This window comes from Dipteris shenzhenensis, chromosome 4 (genome assembly GCF_047967505.1).
Source record: "Dipteris shenzhenensis isolate YYH24624 ecotype China chromosome 4, Dip_SZ_1.0, whole genome shotgun sequence".
Taxonomy (NCBI): Eukaryota; Viridiplantae; Streptophyta; class Polypodiopsida; order Gleicheniales; family Dipteridaceae; genus Dipteris; species Dipteris shenzhenensis.
Window position 1 is genome coordinate 22,594,881 of NC_141599.1, and position 21,656 is coordinate 22,616,536.

Here is a 21,656-nt window from a genome sequence, read left to right on the forward strand (position 1 = left end):
AGAGTGCCCTCATCGTGGTAGCCCAGCTACTTTCTAACAACTCTGCAGAGATTGTGGCATAGGACATGCCTGTATGGATTGTCCCATGAAAAATAAGATCCCAGAACAAATAGAGGTTAAGCCTGATGTCCCCATCAGCATCATTGGGGTGGACCATCAAAGTCTGGGTCCAACAAGTGTAAAATCCCAACCTGTAAATGTAATTACATGCCAACAGAAAGAGGCCACCAAGGACCCTAACATTCCAATCCAACCAAAGCGACTTCTAACAAAGAAAGCACAAATGCCTCCACCTCCACCAAGCAATGAGCAGCCGAGCTCATCCACATCAACTCTCGAGCCTCAAATAAAAGAAGCTCCATACCCAAATGCAGAGGTGGAGAAGGCTCATTTTTAAGCACTTCAACAATGGCTACAAAAGGAACAAGCCCAATTTGAGGCTAAGAAACTACTACTTGTATAATTTTTGAAGTATTCCGGCACTTCTCGAAGATTGGCCTCTGATGGTGTTGAACTAGCCTGACATGTGTCATGTGTACTGGGTGGCATAGTTGCATTTACTAATTTGTTAGGCTCTTCTTGACTTTCTTTTTCTTAAGTCTCTTGATCGAGCTTCATTCGCATGTGTGGCTTATATTTTCGAAACTTCTTACATTGGGAACTGTGGGGTAACTTTTCCACTAGTAAGGTGTTTCCAAGTAAGGGTTCATTTGCTGCGCACACTCCTTCCAGTCCCTTAAGGGACCATTCAAGAGGCGGTGATTCTGATTTTGAGGGAGTTGACTTTGCAAGGTACAATTTGACGATCCTTGATTGGACTCGTTGGAATTCATTGAAGTGTTCAGCCTTGGCTTTTCAGTGATTTCCTTCAGCTTTCTTGCAGGATCTTCTGCTATTATTCAACTTTGGAGGTTCGACTTTTGGGAGCTCGACTGCCATTGGGGCATGCATAATGGCTAAGTCATTATCAAAGATTTAACCTTCAATTTCAGCATTCGCAGCCTTTGTTTCAAGGTCCCAAGGAAAATTTGAGTCATCATTGGTATGGGTACCTTCTTCTCAACCTCAAATTGGGCTTGTTCCTTTTGTACCCATTGTTGAAGTGCTTGAAAACGAGCCTTCTCCACCTCTACATTTGGGTATGGAGATTCTTTTATTTGAGGCTCGAGAGTTGATGTGGATGAGCTCAGGTGCTCATTTCTTGGTGGAGGTGGAGGCACTTGTGCTTTCTTTTTTAGAAGTCGCTTTGGTTGGATTGGAATGTTAGGGTCCTTGGTCGCCTCTTTTTGTTGGCATGTAGTTACATTTATAGGTTGTGATTTTACACTTGTCGGACCTAGACTTTGATGGTCCACCCCAATGATGCCGATGGGGACGTCAGGCTTAACCTCTGTTTGTTCTGGGATCTTATTTTTCATGGGACAATCCATACAGGCATGTCCTATGCCACAATCTCTGTGGAGTGGTTGGAAAGTAGCTGGGCTACCACAATGAGGGTAGTCTGTGATCTAGTGATTTTCTCCACAACTATAGCACTTGATTGGTGTGCGATATGTGTTGGGACGGACTTGATTTGCATAAATTGGTATGAGACACTCTGCACCTTCTACATAGTACACTGGGTACTTTTCTCCATACTCAAATGGTGAGTCTACTTCCTCTGCTTGTAATTGATGTATGGGAACTGCTGGAGGAGCTGGATTTGGTGCTCTTAGATATGGTCATGGATTTGGATTCTTGAGTAGTTGTGGGACTTGTGTCCAAACTGGGGGCACCTTGTTGATATATTGAGCTCCACTCGTGATATGCTAAGGTGACTGTTGTGCATTTATGTTACTGACTTGTTAGTAGCTGCAGATGCGGTTGGTACACCACCCATGAATAATACCTGGATGACAACTATCTTTTTGTACTCCAGTGTGTGGCTTAATTAATATGCCACCTAGCTTAGCTGAGTTTTGTTTGAGACCCACATATAGGGTTCACCTATTCCTTTTATACTTAGAGAGAGTTCTTTTGGCTTTCACAACTAAGAAGAGGAAAACTGTTTTTAGCCTCCACCTTTGTGTGTATTCCCCCATTGTGTATGTGAGAAAGCTACAAGTGAGACTCCTTACTTCTCTCCCACTCTCTTCACATGGTATCAGAGCTCGGTTTGTGGTAAGGAGCTCAAGGAAGCAAACAAGTTCGCGGTGTCTTAGTAAGAGAATCAGTGTTGCTTTCCTTTTTTGAGTTTGGAAGCAAATCTCTGCAAGGAGCACAGTCAGAAAGTGCAAGAGTGCACTGTCTCAGATTGGGACATCCTTCGTGGTGTGGCGAGGCCATTTCGGGTCCGTTTTGGAATTCAAGGCCATTTTGGGGCCCCTTTTGGTGGCAGAAGTTTTCCACCGGCACTCAGAAAAGTGCCCTGTTTTTTGCTGTGCGACCATGTCGGTGAAAAGTTGCCATAGAATTTGATCGTATGCCTATGCATAGATATATTGGGAGTGACAGAATCATTCTTATTTCCTATTGATGCAAAATCATCACTAGGAAGTGATTGTGTGGTTAAATACCACTTTTGTCAGTTTTGCAGATTTGCCCTTGTGAGGTAGAAGTTGTGTTTTTTGCAGTGATAGAATATTTTTGCAGTGTTCGATAATGGTGTCTGATGCTCTTTCACATATTGTCACTAAAAAGCTTGACAAGAACAACTTCCAAGCCTGGAAGTTTAGAATGATGAATTTTCTTAAGGGAAAAGGCTATTGGGAGCTCATTGCTAGAGCTGAACAAGAACCAGTTATTCCTAATGTTCCCAATCAATAGGAGTTGTAGGCCTTTAAAGGCTAGCATGAGAGATCGAGAAAAGTTATGTACTAGCTGTCTATTAGTATTTTAGATTCTATGATTATGCATATTCAGGATGCAAGCATGCCGAAGGAGGCATGGGATACTTTGACAAAAATGTATAGCACAAATACACAAGCCAGGAAAATGCAGCTCAAGCAGGAGTTGCATAATGTGTAGAGAGAAAATATGAGCATTAATGACTACTGCATGAAGGTGAAGAAGATTGCAGATGCACTTGCTTCTATTGGGTCTCCAGTGGAAGATGATGATTTAGTTTTTGTGACCTTGAATGGTCTAGGAAAGGATTATGCACAAGTCCATACATCCATTGCCATCCGTGAGAATTTTCTTGATTTTGAGGAGTTGATTGCTCTTCTAATTTCTGAAGAGCAGAGAAATGGTGCTGCATCTTCTTCAGGAGGAACATCAAAGGAAGCTGTCGTCTACTCAAATGCTAGAAGAGGTAAAGGCAGAGGTAGAGCAGGCCGATCTAGAGGCTGTGGCAAAAATCAAAATATGTAGCAAATTCAAGAAAACCAGTCCTATGGAGGAGGACGTGGTAACTTTAGAGGCAAGGGGAGCCAAAGAGGTCGTGGTGGATGGCAGAGAGGCTAAAATGCAAACAGCAATGTTGAATGCTACTACTATGGTAAAATGTGTGATATGGTTAAAGACTGCTATAAAAGGCATAATGACTAGAAAATTACAGCAAGGCAATTATGCATCCTCTAGTAGACATGCTGATGACACAAATGAGCATTTGTTTATGGTGTAGCACATGACCAATTCTGTGACAAGTGCAAAAGAAAGCAATGATGTGTGGTATGTTGACTCAAGTGCGTCAAACCACATGACAGGTCATGCAAAATGGATGCAGGATTTGTGGAGACTGGTGATGGTACTACACATCCTATTGTGCAGATTAGTAAAATTCCTTTGTCTATGTAGGATGGGAAAAAGAAATACCTGTCTGATGTATTTCATGTCCTGAATATCACCAAGAACCTAGTTTCTATTGGTCAAATGGTTGAGCAGGGCTTGCAGGTCAGATTTAATCCTCATGGATGCTTTGTTGAGGATATGAAAAATAAAGGTCGCTTGATAGCAAAAGGGAAGAAGAAGGATAGGATGTTTGCATTGGATGTGGACATGCCTGAATTGAGTATAGCAATGTTTGCACATGGGACCAGTGTAGTTGCAGATATTGATATCTGGCATAAACGCATTGGTCATGTTAATGTACAGTGAGTTCAATTAATGTAGGTCCAAAATATTGCTGCAGGATGAAGAAACCCTTGTATGGCTTGAAGCAAGCACCCAGAGCATGGTCTGACAAGATAGGAAAGTATCTTGTTACTATTGGCTTTCAGATTTCCAAGGCAGATTTCTCACTTTATGTGAGAAAAACAGAGAAAGGCATTATGCTACTTGTCATTCATGTTGATGATTTGATCATCACAGGTGATAGTGATGAAGATATCCTTCATGTGAAAATGCTATGAAATGAAGGATTTGGGAGAGCTACATTATTTCTTGGGCATTGAGGTGATTAGATCCACAAGTGGGATATGGCTCTTGCAGAGGCAGTATGGATTGGACATGCTGTCCAAATATGGGATGACAGGCTTTAAGCCTATTTCAGCTCCTTTGGAGCAGAATGTGATGCTGAGCGCAGATGCATGTGAGCCTCTGGGAGATCCTACTATGTACAGATGCATAGTAGGAAGTTTGATTAATATGACTATTACCAGGCTAGATTGGAGCTATGTTATTGGGTTGGTAAGTCAGTTTATGCTTGCTCCAAGGAAACCGCATTTGGATGCGGCTAGATGCATACTGAGGTATGTGAAGTCCACATTGCAGTATGGACTATTTTATGAGATTGGGGTTCAGATATAGTTGCATGGATACACTGATGCTGATTGGGCTGGTAGTATTTCGAATAGACAATCTAACAGTGGATATGTGTTCTCTTTTGGGAGTGTTGCAGTCAGTTGGAGCAGCAAGAAACAACCTACAGTTTCCTTGTCGAGCACAGAGGTTGAGTATAGGGATGCAGCAATGGCTGCATGTGAGGTAGCTTGGTTGCGTAAGCTACTTTATGATATGCATCAGTCTATAGATGGGCTAGTTGTCATTTATTGTGACAACATGAGTAGTATACATTTGGCAAATAACCCAGTCTATCATGCTAAAACAAAGCACATTGAGGTGCATTATCACTATGTGTGGGAGAAGGATCTAGTAAGTTTTATTGATCTAGTTTATATGATCAGGTAATTGACATATTCACGAAGGCATTCGATGCAAAGAAGCTATGCAAGTTCAAAGACCTGCTTGGTGTGTAGGAATTGGGATTGAGCTTAAGGGGGAGTGTTAAGATATCAAGCTCCACTCATGATATGCTAGGGTGACCGTTGTGGATTTATGTCATGGACTTGTTAGCTGCAGATGCGGTTGGTACACCGCGCATGAATAATAGCTAGATCACAGCTATCTTTATGTACTCTAGTTAGTAGCTCAGTTAGTATGCCACCTAGGTTAGATGAGTGTGGTTTGAGACCCACATATAGGGTTCACCTATTCCTTTTGTATGTAAAGAGAGTTATTTTGGCTTTCACAAGTAAGAAGAGGAAAACTGTTTTCAGCCTCCACCTTTGTGTGTAATTTCCCCATTGTGTATGTGAGAAGCTACAAGTGAGACTCCTTACTTCTCTCCCACTCTCTTCGCATGCTTGTGCAAGTGCCAGTTGCCTATGTTGGAATGCTGAAAGGAAAGAGTAGAGTGGACACAAAATCAGAATACTTGCTTATAGAATGAAGAAGAAAGAGGTCCTTAAGTAGGCACCTCATACAAGGTCACTGACATCACTGATGACCTCAAAGCTCCACAATCATCTCCTCAATCTGCTCCTAGATTCACTCAATCATCCTATGTGGCTTTTCCACCACCTAACTGTGCTTGTGGGCACCTAACTGTGCCTCTAGCACTCACACATAGAAACATAAGGTGTGCCTGAGGCATACACCTTGAGATATCCCAACAAACCCCCCCTCAAGGAAATGCCTCAAGCTATGTCAAGGATACATCTAGTCTCATAGTTTCTCATGCCATCTCATGGTGGTCAAGGATAAATCTATGGCTAGGTTCTCATGCTAGCAAGGGTTCCCTTGGGTGTAAGGTAAATAGAAAGGGATACAAACAGACCTTCCAATGGTTATCTCCTCTGCATGTACATGCACACAATGTCTGCAGAAGGTACCATGGAACAAAACATACACATGGCCTACATCATAAGGTGACCAGAGGTGTTTACAAAACACACAACACAATAGTTTATTTTCATTCATTTTGGAGGACTATCCAGGTTGAGTACCTTGACATAAAAAGAGAGATCTGGAGCATACATAGAGATGATTTTCAAAATGCATAATCTTCAAAAGATGCCTCATCTTGTGGAGGCTCATTCACTGTAAGTAGATTTGCATTTTCTGTCTTTGCTTTGTTTCTGCAAAATTTCTCACTATGGTTGTTTTTGCCACAGTGCTTGCATGGATTTACTTTGAAGCAGTCCTTTGATAGGTGATTTGTTTTTCCACAGTGATTGCAAGGAGAATACTTGCCCTTCTGGAATTTCATAACATAAGCAGTGTCATTGCCTTTCCTTAACTCCATATGTCTTTCTTCTTCTTGGAGAGCTGAGATAATGCCTTCAAGGTGTGGATTGGGAAGATTCTTCAAAGTGCTTACAATGTGATCAAAACTTTCAGGCATACTCTTAAGTAGTACTGCCATAGCATCATCAGGGGTGATAGGAGAGTTGATAGAAGCTAACTGAGTCATCAGACTCCGCATATAGTTGACATGAGCAGCTAAAGTAGTATCACTTGCCATCTTTAATTCAAAGAAGGAAATTTTAAGTGATAGTTTAGATATGTGAGAGCTTGCACCAAAAATCAAATCTAGCTTCTGCCATGCTTCCGATGGAGACTCCAAGTCAGATATATGATGTATGTAATCATCACCCAAAGCTAAAGCAATTATACCATATGCTTTTTCTTCTCTTGCTGGATCCCTTGCCGGTCGTGTCGGAGCTGAAGATTCCCCAGCATTTGAGGCCATAGAAGAAGCGGTAGGAGTAGGTTTGACAAGTCCCCATAAGTTCTCCCGCATTAATGCAAATTTTACCTTCATTTGCCATGTATGGAACCCCTTTCCATTGAACTTCTCAAGATTATATAAAGTAGCCATGAGAGGGTCTAACCCAGATATTGGGCAGTGTCTATCTCTCTTGCAAGGCAAAAAGAACTGAAATACTTCCAAAGTATAGCCACTTGATGTAGCAAATAGTAGTGACTAGTTTTCAAACAATGATGCTACTTTTGCATGCTTCATAGGAGTGAATGAAATAAACACTTTCCAATCACCACCAAGTCTAGCAAGTCAAAACAAAACTGAAGCAACACTTATAGTGAAGTTATTAAAAACTTCAAAAGACCAGAAATGCTAGAGTAGCATTTTATGTAGCATCCTTTTCAAAAGTATGTCAAAACTGTCAAAACTAGAGAGCTGAACTTGGAGGGCTCATATCACACTCTTCAAAGCAAAAGAAAGAGGGCTTTCTAAGGCAAAAGAAAGCTGGTATACCATTGTAGATCCTCTGGGAAGAAGAGGCGAAAATATGCGACAGGTCGCCTTCACCTTCATGAACAAAGTCGACTGGTTTTTCTCTGTTTTCTCCTTCAATATGCAGCCATTGCTGCTCAAATTTCAGCACAAGGTAGCTCTAGGTATGGAGAAGCTTGCCTTGGAAGGAATTAGGAAAAGACAGAGCAGGTGCAGAGAACTTGCAGTAGAGGATTTCGACGACTTTTCTGCAATGGCGACGAGCAGCGCGCGTATTTTGTCAATTCCTTCCAGCCCGAAGTTCGCCCAAACCAGAGGGATCTCCAGCAGAAAGGGCGTGGGAAATGGTTGAGGATTGAAGGAGAACAAGCTCAAGCAAAATTTTTGGAGAAGAGGGAGAGATGGTGAAGAAGAAGAAGAAGAAGAAGAAGATGATGTGGCAGAAAAGGGCTCAAGGAGGATCAAATGGCTCTGATACCATGTTGGAATGCTGAAAGGAAAGAGTAGAGTGGACACAAAATCAGAATACTTGCTTATAGAATGAAGAAGAAAGAGGTCCTTAAGTAGGCACCTCATACAAGGTCACTGACATCATTGATGACCTCAAAGCTCCACAATCATCTCCTCAATCTGCTCCTAGATTCACTCAATCATCCTATGTGGCTTTTCCACCACCTAACTGTGCTTGTGGGCACCTAACTGTGCCTCTAGCACTCACACATAGAAACATAAGGTGTGCCTGAGGCATACACCTTGAGATATCCCAACAGCCTATACACTGGCATGGGTGCCGCTTGGTATTGTTAAGGTCGAGGCAGGTTGTTGCACATGTTGAAGATGCAACTGTTTTCATCATGACAGCCGATGACGTAGATATGGCACCACAACCGTGGTGGAGGATTTGCTTGTGTAGTGATCCTGGCTCTTAGGACCGAGCACTCATTTGTTGTATGATTTGCCATGTAGTGTGGACACCAGACATTTTCTCGCCATGGATATGTTTGAGTTGGTGGTTGACACAAGTGAAGTTTTTGATCCATGGCCTGCATCATATCTTCTTTCAGCTTCAAGGTCATGGCCTCTAGGTGATCTTCATTTGATGTTTTGGCAATGGACTTGGATTTGCCTTTTTTTGAGTACTTATCTTGGGTACTAGATCTGTCGTCATCACTACTAGTGTCTGAGTCCATCATGCCCTCCTCGATGTCAATGGTGGCTGCATGAGCAGCACTGAACATTTCATAGGTGCTTATCTTTTACATACCCTTTTGGATTTTCTTTCTGAGTTTTGTAATGAACCATGTTGTGAGGTACTTTGCATCTAAGTGGTGGTCACATTTGGCAATTAATCTTTTCATCTTACCCAGGTACATGCATACATCTTCTCTCTAGCCTTGTTAGATCTTATTGAGTTGGAAAGCAGGATCATCTTGTAGCCTCTCCATTTGAAAGCATCATTTGAATTTTGTTTGAAGTACGTGCCACGTGGCACGCTCTTCCACTAGAAGGTCTAGGTACCATTTAGATCCTTCATCAATTAAGGCCATGGGAAACCAAGCCACCTTGGTTTCATGGGATTGATCTCCACTTGCTCGGCAGGCGACATCAAAATGCTGGAGGAAGCCGGCTGGATCTCCCCTACCATTATATTTGGGAAATTCCAGTTTTCCCAAGGGGCATCTGTCGTATTGTTGTTATTTCTTGGATTAAAGAAATTATCAGCCGCTGCATCGAGGTTGATATCCCCATCATTGTCATGACGGCATCCAGCCATGTTGGGTCATGGAGGAGTTAAAGGGAGTGGTTGAATCTTAGGGGGGGATTCGAGGTAGAGGATTGGCAGGGGTAGTTGTTGCAGTGGAGTTATATTTGGATGTGGCAAGCGTTGGAGTCAAAGTCATTGGTCGGGAATGTAGCTACATGTAGATTGGGTGAGATTTGCCAAGGGTGTCTTTGCCACAAGTCCAGGAGTGGATGTAGTGTTGTTGGGAAGGTTAGAGTGGTGTTAGTGTGTGTAGGGACCGTCATGTTAATAATGTGCCTCAGATTTTCCTATGTGGGTAGGGAACTGTGCCGGTGCAGATGGATTGTTAATCGGAGGTCACGGCATGAAGATATGAGTGAATATGTGCAAAATGAGGCCCACATGTGGGCGTGAATGAGCGAGTGCTAGGGATGTTGAAATGGTGTGCAATGGGCTGGAAAAATAGCCCATAGCATGGTGTTTTTGTGTGTGAAATATGGGTTCAAATGGGGTTCAGTTTGGGTTCCAAATGGATGAGTTAGGAGGGGTTAAAGAAGGGGTAAAAGTTGTTCTTTTTGGGGGGGTTTCTAAGGGTGGTGTTAATGGACTTAGGTCCAATTGAGGGGTTGGAACCAAGTTAATCTAGTTAGGTTAACTAACCCATATCCTCCCAGTTACTATAACTGGGAGGTTTGACTAACTACAGTTAGTTAGTAACTTAAGAGTTAGTCTAACCTAACTTAGGACCCTGAGAGTCAAGGGCACATTGAGGATATTGGTACTGTCTTAGAGTAGCCTATTAGTTAGGACCCTGGTAGTCAAGGGCCCGGCATTGAGGACAATGGTACTGAGGAACATGATGGTTGACGACTTTATAATCACAAGTTTTAAACTTCTATGTAAAGCGAATATCTAATAAAAAGTTAACCACTTTTTTTATTTCTTTACTCTCATTATTGTGTATAAAGATTGTTTATGAGGTCCATTTTATACTTAATGGTGTATTTTAAACTTTATGTCAATGTATTTTTATAGTTAAGGGTGTTTTTTAATACCAAGTGAGGTGTATATGTACACCACTTACACATAAAAGGATCTATGTACACTACCTTTTTAAGGGGTTTATGTACACCACCTTTCTAAAAGAAATGGTCATAAAGGTGTGTGCACACCACTTATACATAAAAGTGTTTATTTACACCACCTTTCTAAGAGAATTGGTCATCTATTGATGTTCTTAGGTGATAGTAGCTCAATTCATAAGAAGTTATGAAGATGTTTATGTAGACCACCTCTGTATGAGATTTGGTTATGCATTGATGTTCTTAGTACTTAATCACCAAATCTTTTGTTTGAAGTTGTCAAATCTAGTTCAAAAAACAACATTACTAGTATATTCAAAAATTTTGGACTGTTTTTTAGTCCATTTCTCAAATTGGACTTTACGCAAGTCCAAAAATTTTGAATAATGTGTTTGTTTTTATCGGGGGGTTCCTTGTAGTGGTTTGCATTTAGTTTGTGGACATCCTCAAGTGTTTGTGTCCCTGTCCTTATTTGAGCCTTATTTTGTTGAGGATCGCCAAGTACTCTACATTTTGCTACCGCATTGGCTCCTGCAGCTTGTAGTATTTTATGTGTTTTCTCTAGAAAGAACCCAGCATACACTGTCGCCGCACGCTCATAAAAAATCCAAGAGTCTTTAATGAGGCTTGCTTGGCAAAGGTTGCCACACAATAGGACATCAATGCCTCCAAATGGTTTGTCATGGTTATGCTTTATCTCCCTCATTCGCATGTTTGCTGCAAGGAATGTATTGACTCCTACCAAAGATATTTCATCCACTAATATTGCTTGCATGTCTTTGTACTGTGTGGCCAGTGCCTGTAACTTTTCCTGCTAAGAGGCAAATGTATGTGCTAGTTAGCAATGGTAGGTGCAGGGTTGCATGTATGGTGTTCTCGTCTATTGCTCGAGCCACTTTCCCAGTGTAAGCTAGCAACAGTGCTTTTGGCAAATCCACATCTGTAGTTGATTTGTGTGAGTAATGTCGCTATAGGGCTTCAGCTATTGCCAATGCAATGTGGGTTTTCCGTGAACCTACATTGCCTAAAATGAATAAATGCAAGTCTTCATCTGGTTTTGTCCTCTTTCTTAGCATGATGTCATCAAAAATGTCCCTCTGTTTTGCATTCATTCCTCAGGATTTCGATGTACTTAGGATTCACAATTGCGTTTTGCCTGCATTGTTGAAGTTTGTCATTATTCTTTATCACCTTAGTTCGTTGCATGTTGTGTTTGAAGTCGTATTCATCGCTAGATACTGCCAGGATGTCGGTGTTGCTGGTTCTTGTAGAGTGGCCGCTATTGGTTGTCGAGGCCATTGTTGCTGTAGGCATATGGACGAACAATGACTGATTGGAATCGATTATTTGTTTGTGCCTCTCATACATGTCCTTCCAGATCAGGATTCTCGAGAGCAAAATATGCTCTGTGTTCAGAAATGGTAGGTACAATAAGCATACTCTCTGTAGTGGTTCTCGAGTTCTTTGTGCTTGTTGTAATTATTAAGCCGTATTATTCTTTGTCTTGTTCTTTTTCGAGTGCTTCCCCTCATCATTGTGTAGTTGCTTGCAAATGAAGCTAGGCATATGCCATGCAGTGGCTGCACTCTTTTGGTGTACTTTGTGACAATATCATCAAAGAAGATGTCAGTGCTTTCTGGCTGCATGAGCTCTAGCTGAGCTTGGCGCTTGAGTAGTAGTGTTCTCTCTTCAATTGGGTTTGTGTTGATGTACATAAACTCTCTTTTGTAGAAGTTGTCAAAGGAAGTGAAAGGCAAAGGTAGATGGCTTGTTGTGCACTGATGTGTTGCGTTTTCAAAATTGTGTTGCCAACCTTGCGCACACATTCGTCTGCTGGATAATTTCCCTTGACGCTTTCGTCCATCGTTGTCTTTATCGCTGCATTTGACTCTATCATTTTTTGTCATGTAGGATGTGCAATACATTGCAACCCCATGGGGATTTAGTACAAATTGGATGTTTGTGTTCGCTCCCCAAAGTCTTGTCAAACGGAGGTTGAAATTGTTTGTGTATATATCCTTGGGTTCTCTTATTAGGAAGACCTTTCCTTCGGATAGGTTGCTCCTAAGTGCAAGTTCATACTCCTCATTTATTATTTGCAAAAACTAAAGCAAGGCTTCCACAATAGGGACATCCAATGTTTTGTCACGTAGCGTTGCTTTGATCTTCAAGGAGTTTGATTTATGTCCCTTCTTGTCCACTTCGCTGGGCAAAGGTCTCAGGATTTCCGTTTGGTCCATGGGTGCCCTTGGGAAGCCAAATCTGCATTCTTTCCTTTTCTTCTTGCAGGTTTTTCTGTGCCGGTGCGTCTACAAATTTGAGCTGCTATGGTCGAGCTTACTGCTATCAGTTGGTGATCCATTGATCAATGAATTTTGCAATGTCGATGTCACTGGTTGTGTTGAGGGATGGCGTGCCATCCAGCCATAACAAGGCATGGTCATGCTGGCTTCCTCTGTTTTGAAATTCTGTCATGAAGAAGAAATCAAGAATTTTGCCTAGGATGCTCTCATCTTATCGGAGCAAAGTCTTTAGAGCCTTGAATCGATGCACGTAATACTGTGCCATTGTGGCAGGATGCGACCTCATTAGCTCGTGTAGCTCAGAATCAATCTGTGTTGTGCTGCTACGCAAGCTGCTGCCTCTCAGTTTGGGGAGGCACCGCACAAGTGGTTCCCATTGTTTCTTGGCTGTTGAAAGTGTCACGAAGAACATAGGTGGCCCGATTTGCCTGACCATGGCAAACAGGTTTCGTTTTGACCTCAGTTTGTAGTCTACTGATGTCCTGAGGTAGTGAAGTCTAAGAATCCGGTCCTGGATTGTAGTAGCCTCTCTATGTTTGTATTTGTTCTTATTGTTTGTGCCTCAATTGTCCTTCCCTGCAATTGTGCCTTTCTCAACCAGACCCATGTGGATGACATGACTTGCTAGACCAACACTTTCATTGTTTTGAAGAACAAGTTTTCAATGGAGAGTGCAAATTGCCGATCCTCATTGTGCAGTTCCCACTTGACTATGTCTTGGTAGCTTGCTCTGTCGGTTGTGCAGTGTGATCTTGGGTAGCCATAAAAAAGAGTCGCAAAAGCAAGCTCCTCGTAGTGTTTGTCCTTAAATAGGCTGAGCAGGCAATAGCCCTTTGAAGGTGCAACCACAATGGGCTTGCTTTCGTAGTCAACAACTTGCTGAGATGTGTAAATGCCATGTACAAGAGTGTCTATTGGATCTTCATTTGGCATGATCTCGGCTTCAATGTGCGAAGGCACTATGGTTGAGTCTTCTTCGACACATTGGGCATTGCGCATATGCTCCAACCATGTTGGGTTCACTTTTACATTGTTTTCCATGTAAAGGGGCGTGTCCAACATTTCATGCAACACACGCATTGTTAGCAACGGGCTCACCAAACCGCTAATGTAGTTGTGCACATATCTCATTCGTCGCTTGATTGCTACTAGGACTGTTGCAGTGTTGGCGGACAAGAACTGAGGAAGCACTTGCTGGGCCCTGTCGGCATGCACGAACAGCGTAGTGAAAGCATGGGACATGTACATAAAAGACAAACTGAAAGTGATTGACATTCTTGGGATGAGTATGCACAATAGTTTCAAAGCACATAGGAGGGAGACTACTACACACTCTCACTGAACTTCGTGATGTAACTTGAACTATTAACAGTGAACTCCCTTGATGGCCTCTTCTCAAGCAACATCGAGTGCGTGGTGACAATGCTTTGAGAATGGAACTCAAGGAAAGGGTATGGGAGCCCAAGAGCTTCATCCACATGCTACCCACAAAGTTGGACTGCAACCTATGAACCGTCTCACAAAACAACGCAGCCTTTCAAGTATGGGACTTGCAAAATGCTCACTACATGATCGCAAGAGTAACAACGTGGCTGAGAAGGATCTTTGTTGACGCGTGTGTGGCCGTAGGAGTCGCAATGGTATACGGTAAGAGGGGTGTTCAGGTTGACAAATTGCAGGACACCGACCACCTAGAGTATCCAATTCACGGCAAATGAGTAAAATGGATTAGAAACAACAAGCACAGAGACAATGTGGACTAATGTAGTGTACCTTCTTCCACATCCTTTGCTTTGAAAGTGCCGTATTTTGCAAGTGCCTTGCCCTTGAAAGCAAAGTAGTATGAAACAAATTAAGAGAGAGAATTGATTGGCAGTACCAGGAGCGGAACTGCATTTGGTACTGGCAGGGCAACAACGTAGCCTTGTTCATTATGCTCGTTGCCATCACTGGCTGCTGTTTCGGGTCAGCACTCTTGCGGGATACTCAAAACCTCTTCAATCGCAGTCTAGTGAATGTGTTTTCTAGTACCTGAGGTTGCTGGAAAGCAAGATCATTGGATTTTGTAAGGACAAGTGTGTGCAAATGATCAAACACTTCGAGTGATTCTTAAGATGTTTTGGTAGGTTATTGGTACTTGGGTTCTCATTGGTTTTGCAGTTTTCTGATGCAAACCATGTTGAGATATCGAGCTCCACTCGTGATATGCCAGGGTGATCATTGTGTATTTATGTCATCGACTTGTTAGTTGCAAATGCGTTTGGTACACCGCCCACGAATAATAGCTAGATGACAGCTATCCTTATCTACTCTAGTTCGTGGCTCAGTTAGTATTGCACCTTAGTTAGTTGAGTTTGGTTTGAGACCCACATATAGGGTTCTTCTATTTCTTTATACTAGAGTTCTTTTGGCTTTCACAACTAAGAAGAGGAAAACTGTTTTCAGCCTCCACCTGTGTGTATTCCCCCATTGTGTATGTGGGAAAGCCACAAGTGAGACTCCTTCCCTCTCTCCCACTATCTTGACATGGTATTAGAGCCTTGTTCATGGTAAGGAGCTCAAGAAAGCAAACCAAGTTCACGGTGTCCTGGTAAGAGGACCAGTGTTGCTTTCCTTTTTCGAGTTTGGGAGCAAATCTCTATAGGTAGCACAGCCAGAAGTGCAAGAGTGCACTGTCTCAGATTGAGACGCCCTTCGTGGTGTGGCGAGAGGGCAGTATATGCTGCCGGACAAGGCAAAGCCCTGGGTGACTTTATTTTTCTGATTCGAGGCCATTTTGGGGCCCGTTTTGAAGGCGCAGGCACTCAGAAAAAGGCCCTGTTTTTGCTGTGCGACCACTGCTCTATTGGTCGATGAAAAGTTGCTGCAGAAATTGCATCGTATGCCTGTGTGCAGAGATATTGGGAGTTGCAAAATCATGCTTGTTGCCTGTTGATGCAAAATCGTCACTAGGAAGTGACTGTGTGGTCAAATACCACTTTCGTCAGTTTTGCAGATCTACCCGTGTGAGGCAAAAGCTGTGTTTTTCACAGTGACAGAATATTTTGCAGTGTTCTGTAATGGCATCTGATTCTCTTTCACATATTGTCACTGAAAAGCTTGACAAGAACAACTTCCAGGCATGGAAGTTTAGAATGACGAATTTCCTTATGGGAAAAGGCTATTGTGAGTTCATTACAGGAAATGAAGAAGAACCAGTTCTTCCTAATGTTCCCAATCAACAGGAAATGCAGGCATTTAAAGGATGGCATGAGAGAGCCAGAAAAGTTATGTACTGGCTGTCTATCAGTATTTTGGATTCTATGATTGTGCATATTCAGGATGCAAGTACGCCAAAGGAGGCATGGGATACTTTGGCAAAAATGTACAGCACAAATACGCAAGCCAGGAAAATGCAGCTCAAATAGGAGTTGCACAATGTGCAAAGAGAAAATTTGAGCATCAATGACTACCATATGAAGGTGAAGAAAATTGCAGATGCACTTGCTTCCATTGGGTCGCCAATGGAAGATGATGATCTAGTTTCTGTGACCTTGAATGGATTAGGAAAGGACTATGCACAATTCCGGACATCCATTGCCGTCCGTGAAAAATTTCCTGATTTTGAAGAGTTGTTTGCTCTTCTAATTTCTGAAGAGCAGAGAAATGGGGGTGCATCTTCTTCAGGAGGAACTTCAAAAGAAACTATCTTCTACTCAAATGCTAGAAGAGGTAGACGCAGAGGTAGAGAAGGCTGATCTGCAGGCTGTGGTAGAAATCAAAATATGTAGCAAACTCAAGAAAACCAGTCCTATGGAGGAGGACGTGGTAACTCTAGAGGCAGGGGGAGCCAAAGAGGCCATGATGGATGGCAGAGAGGCCAAAATGCAAGCAACAATGTTGAATGCTACTACTATGGTAAAATGGGTCATATGGCTAAGGACTGCTACAAAAAGCAGATTGACATTATGAATGGAAAATTGCAGTAAGGCAATTATGCATCTTCTAGTAGACAGGGTGATGACAAAAATGAGCATCTATTTATGGTGCAACATATGACCAATTCTGTGACAAGTGCAGAAGAACAAAATGATGTGTGGTATGTTGACTCAGGTGTGTCAAACCACATGACAGGTCATGCAGAATGGATGCAGGAGGCAAGGAAAATGGAAAAACTAGGATTTGTGGAGACTGGTGATGATATTGCACATCCTATTGTGCAAATTGGTAAAATTCCTTTGTCTATGCAGGATGGGAAAAAGAAATACCTGTCTGATGTATTTCATGTCCCAAACATCACCAAGAACCTAGTTTCTGTTGGCCAAATGGTTGAGCAGGGCTTGCAAGTCAGATTTAATCCTCATGGATGCTTTGTTGAGGATATGAAAAATAACGGTCGCTTGATAGCAAAAGGAAAGAAGAAGGGCAGGATGTTTACGTTGGATGTAGACATGCCTAAATTGAGTGCAACAATGTTTGCACATGGGACCGGTGTAGTTGCAGATATTGATATCTGGCATAAACGCATTGGTCATGTTAATATACAGTGACTTAAATCAATGCAAGCCCAAAATATTATTGCACGATTGCCTAAATTCAAGGTTGCAGAAATGCATAAGGTTTGTGAAGCCTATCAATTTGGAAAACAGGCAAGGAAACCATTTCCTAGGCATGTTCAAGAGAGTAAAAAGCCATTGGAATTAATCCACTCTGATGTGTGGATTACTAAAGCTGCATCTATTGGAGGCTGTTACTATTTTGTCACTTTTATTGATGACTTCAGTAGAAAAGTTTGGGTGTATTTTATGAAAAAGAAAAGTGAAGTGTTTGGGCACTTCAAAGCTTTTAAAGCTATGGTTGAAAAAGAAACAGGCCTGCAAATAAAATGCCTAAGGTCAGATGGAGGCGGAGAGTACCTCTCAAATGAGTTTGCAAGGTTCCTGCAGGAGCATGGCATAAAGCAGCAATATTCATGCAGTCATACCCCATAGCAAAATGGACTTGCAGAAAGGAAAAACAGGCATATTGGAGAGGTATCTTGGGCCATGTTAAATGAAAAAGATCTACCAGATTATTATTGGGCTCAAGCAGTTGCTACAACAGTTTACATAATGAACAGGACTCCCACTGCAGCAATACATGGCATGACGCCAGACGAGATGTATACTGGTATGAAACCAGACATTTTTGATTTGAAATTTTTTTGTTGCATTGCCTATGTTCATGTGCCAGATGAGTTGAGGTCCAAGTTGGATCCAAAAGCTGAGAAGTGCGTCTTTATTGGTTATTCTCTGCAGCAGAAAGGGTATAGATGCTATAACCCTTCTACTTGTAAGTTTACAGTGAGCAGAGATGTTGTTTTTGATGAGATGAGTAGCTGGTATAAACCAGTAAATGTGATGATTGATGTAGATGCACAAAATGGTAATGCTGCACATAATTCACAGTAGCAATCACAAAATATCACTGGATCTGCAATGTCCTCTAGCAGTGGTTCACATACTTTGCCATGGACAGGCAGATTGAGATCATGAGAATCTCCTCAAAGCAATGTAGATAGTGGTACGTAGGTATCACGAAAAGGAAAAGAGAAGGTAGATCAGCCCATGTTTGATGTGAATGCAGGCCACTCTTATGTGGATGGTGAATCCAGTGGCTCAGAACAGAGCATTGATGATGAGTTGGGTATTCCTTCTGTTGTTACACCTAGAGTAAGGAAGACCAGGGATGTTTTGAGAGCACCTGGAAGTGAGCCTATTTTGCGCAGGTCTACCAGAGCTAGGTATGCTGTGGATAGGCTGAAATATGATGGATTTATAGCCATTCACTATGCCTATATGGTCAAAGTGATACAGGAACTAGAACCCACTTCTTTTGAACAAGCCATGGGAAATGAAAAATGGGAGAAAGCCATGGATGAAGAAATGGATGCCTTGGAAGCAAATGCTACATGGGAATTGGTGCCTTTGCCTAAAGACAAGAATGCAATTGGTTGTAAGTGGGTTTATAAGATCAAGCACAATGCAGATGGTTCTGTGAATAGATACAAGGCAAGACTAGTTGTCAAGGGGTATGCACAGACATACGGCATTGATTATGAAGAAACATTCAGTCCGGTTGCAAGGATGGCAACTGTAAGAGCAGTCATTGCTATGGCTGCATCAAAGGGATGGTCTTTACATCAGATGGATGTAAAGAATGCCTTCTTGCATTGTGATTTGCAAGAAGAGGTCTTTATGGAGCAGCCACCAGGTTATGTTCATGCTATTTATCTTGAGTTTGTTTGCAAGTTGAAGAAAGCCTTGTATGGCTTGAAGCAAGCACCTAGAGCATGGTCTGACAAGATAGGATAGTATCTTGTCACTATTGGCTTTTAGATTTCCAAGGCAGATTTCTCACTCTATGTGAGAAAAATAGAGAAAGGTATTATGCTGCTTGTCATTTATGTTGATGATTTGATCATCACAGGTGATAGTGATGAAGATATCCTTCATGTGAAAATGTTATTGAAGCAGAAGTTTGAGATGAAGGATTTGGGAGAGCTGCGTTATTTCTTGGGCATTGAGGTGATTAGATCACCAAGTGGGATACAGCTCTTGCAGAGGCAGTATGGATTGGACATGCTGTCCAAATATGGGATGACAGGCTTTAAGCCTATTTCAGTTCCTTTGGAGTAGAATGTGAAGCTGAGCACAGATGCAGGTGAGCTTTTGGAAGACCCTACTATGTACAGACGCATAGTAGGAAGTTTGATTTATATGACAATTACTAGGCCAGATTTAAGCTATGCTGTTGGATTGGTAAGTCAGTTTATGTAGGCTCCAAGGAAACCGCATTTGGATGCGGCTAGACGCATACTCAGGTATGTGAAGTCCACATTGCAATATGGACTATTTTATGAGGCTGGGGTTCAGATACAGTTGCATGGATACACTGCTGCTGATTGGGCTGGTAGTACTTCTGATAGACGATCTACCAGTGGATATGTGTTCTCTTTTGGGAGTGCTGTAGTCACCTGGAGCAGCAAGAAACAGCCTACAGTTGCCTTGTTGAGCACAGAGGCTGAGTACAGGGGTGCAGCAATGGCTGCATGTGAGGTAGCTTGGTTGCATAAGCTACTTTATGATATGCATCAGTCTGCAGATGGGCCAGTTGTCATTTATTGTGACAACATGACCGGTATACACTTGGCAAATAACCCAGTCTATCATGCTAGGACAAAGCACATTGAGGTGCATTATCAGTATGTGCAGGAGAAGGTTTTACTAGGTCTTATTGATCTAGTTTATGTTAGCACAGAGGATCAGGTCGTTGACATATTCACGAAGGCATTGGGCGTAGAGAGAAGCTGCGCAAGTTCAGAGACCTGCTTGGTGTGCAAGAATTGGGATTGAGCTCGAGGGAGAGTGTTGAGATATTGAGCTCCACTCGTGATATGCCAGGGTTACCGTTGTGTATTTATGTCACCGACTTGTTAGCTGCAGATGCGGTTGGTACACCGCCCACGAATAATAGTTGGATGACAGCTATCCTTATCTACTCTAGTTCGTGGCTCAGTTAGTTTGCCACCTTAGTTAGTTGAGTTTGGTTTGAGATCCACATATAGGGTTCTTCTATTTCTTTGTACTAGAGGTCTTTTGGCTTTCACAACTAAGAAGAGGAAAACTGTTTTCAGCCTCCACCTGTGTGTGTATTCCCCCATTGTGTATGTGAGAAAGCCGCAAGTGAGACTCCTTCCCTCTCTCCCACTATCTTGACAAACCAAAGACAAGGTGTTGGTACTTGCAAAACAAAGGTAGCTAATTGGAGAGCAGCGTATCATGCACTTGCTATGGAAAAGCATCAAGGGAGGGAAGTAAGTTTAGTATTTTCGTCACATGACATTTAACGAGGGGTGCATCCAAAGTGTATCTATAAACAATGATGCAAAGCAAAATGATGGAGACATGCGCAAAATTGCTTATGGAGACTAGAAGCGTTGCGGTGCAATGCTGAGTTTTAGAATGTTGTCCCCAAAAACTCAATTCAAAAAGCAAATCCATGCATGTCAAAACTTTTTAGCTTGCGTAAAATGCGAGAGAAAGAAATAACATTATTGTGTGAAACATCTTTGGTACTTTAAACAACCGGCTTGGCGTAATTGGTATGAAGATCCATTTAAAGGGTAAACCATTCTTTTATTCCTTTGCAAGTTGTATCAAACTAGAGGGTGGTTGCAATAGCAATTTATAAACAGGGGCAAAGTAGGCTTGCCGTAATTGGTGTGAAGAACCATTTAAAGGGTAAACCATTCTTTTATTCCTTTGCAACTTGTATCAAACTAGAGGGTGCTTACAACAGTGATTTATAAGCAGGGGCAAAGTATAAACACACAAGCCCAAAGGACTTCCATGGAAGAAACTCAAAGCGAAGGGGACAATGTGGCTGCTCTGAACGTCCAAAACCTCGGAGCCGCGTTGTTCCTTGAGCACAGGTGGCCTAATGTCTATAATAATCACACACTTTATTTTGGTCTCGGACCCTTTCTCGCGTGAAATTTGGCGAACTGGGCAAGCAAAACAAAAATGAAAAATTTCTCTAAACAACAAAGATAAGAGGACAGGGCAAACAATCAGAATTTACCTGGTGACATGCTTGTTTTGCTGCTGGTGACATGCTTGTTTTGCTGCTGCCTGGAACACGGTCTTTAATGTGGGTTTGGGGTGCTTTCGAATACCTCTGTCCTTTCTCGGTGCAAGATCCAAAGGCATGCACTCATAATCGAAGAGGGTTTCGGAAAGGAAGTTCTTATGAGGCAAGTACCCGCTGCAGAGACCATGCCTTCCCGTGCCAAAGCACGAACTGCATCTCTCATCCGAGGGGAAAGGCCTGCGTAAAAGTTGGGGGTGAAAATAAAAAGTTCTAAGTTAAGGATAATCTGATATGGTGACACGAGGGCGCATGCAAAAGATGTATTACCTTCTGTTGGATTAAAGGGTTCGTTCATGGCAATCGCTTTCCCATTGGAGCTCTCGCATGGTTTAGCGTGTATCAAATGCCCTGCAACAAAAACATGTTGCCATGTGCAGACCAAAGACTAGACAAACAACATC

The 21,656-nt window shown here is 42.3% G+C and overlaps 1 protein-coding gene across 1 annotated transcript in view; it reads right to left on the reverse strand.

Moving 5' to 3' along the window:
- The window catches only part of LOC147902606 (uncharacterized), a 62,776-nt gene that overhangs the window by 38,172 nt on the left and 2,948 nt on the right, over positions 1 to 21,656 (reverse strand). The window contains exons 3-5 of the mRNA XM_087373899.1: positions 21,523 to 21,603; positions 21,367 to 21,432; positions 20,938 to 21,109 (exon numbers count right to left, since the gene is read on the reverse strand). Of these exons, the coding sequence (XP_087230025.1) occupies positions 20,938 to 21,109; positions 21,367 to 21,432; positions 21,523 to 21,603 (319 nt within the window). The remainder of the gene's footprint in view (positions 1 to 20,937; positions 21,110 to 21,366; positions 21,433 to 21,522; positions 21,604 to 21,656) is intronic.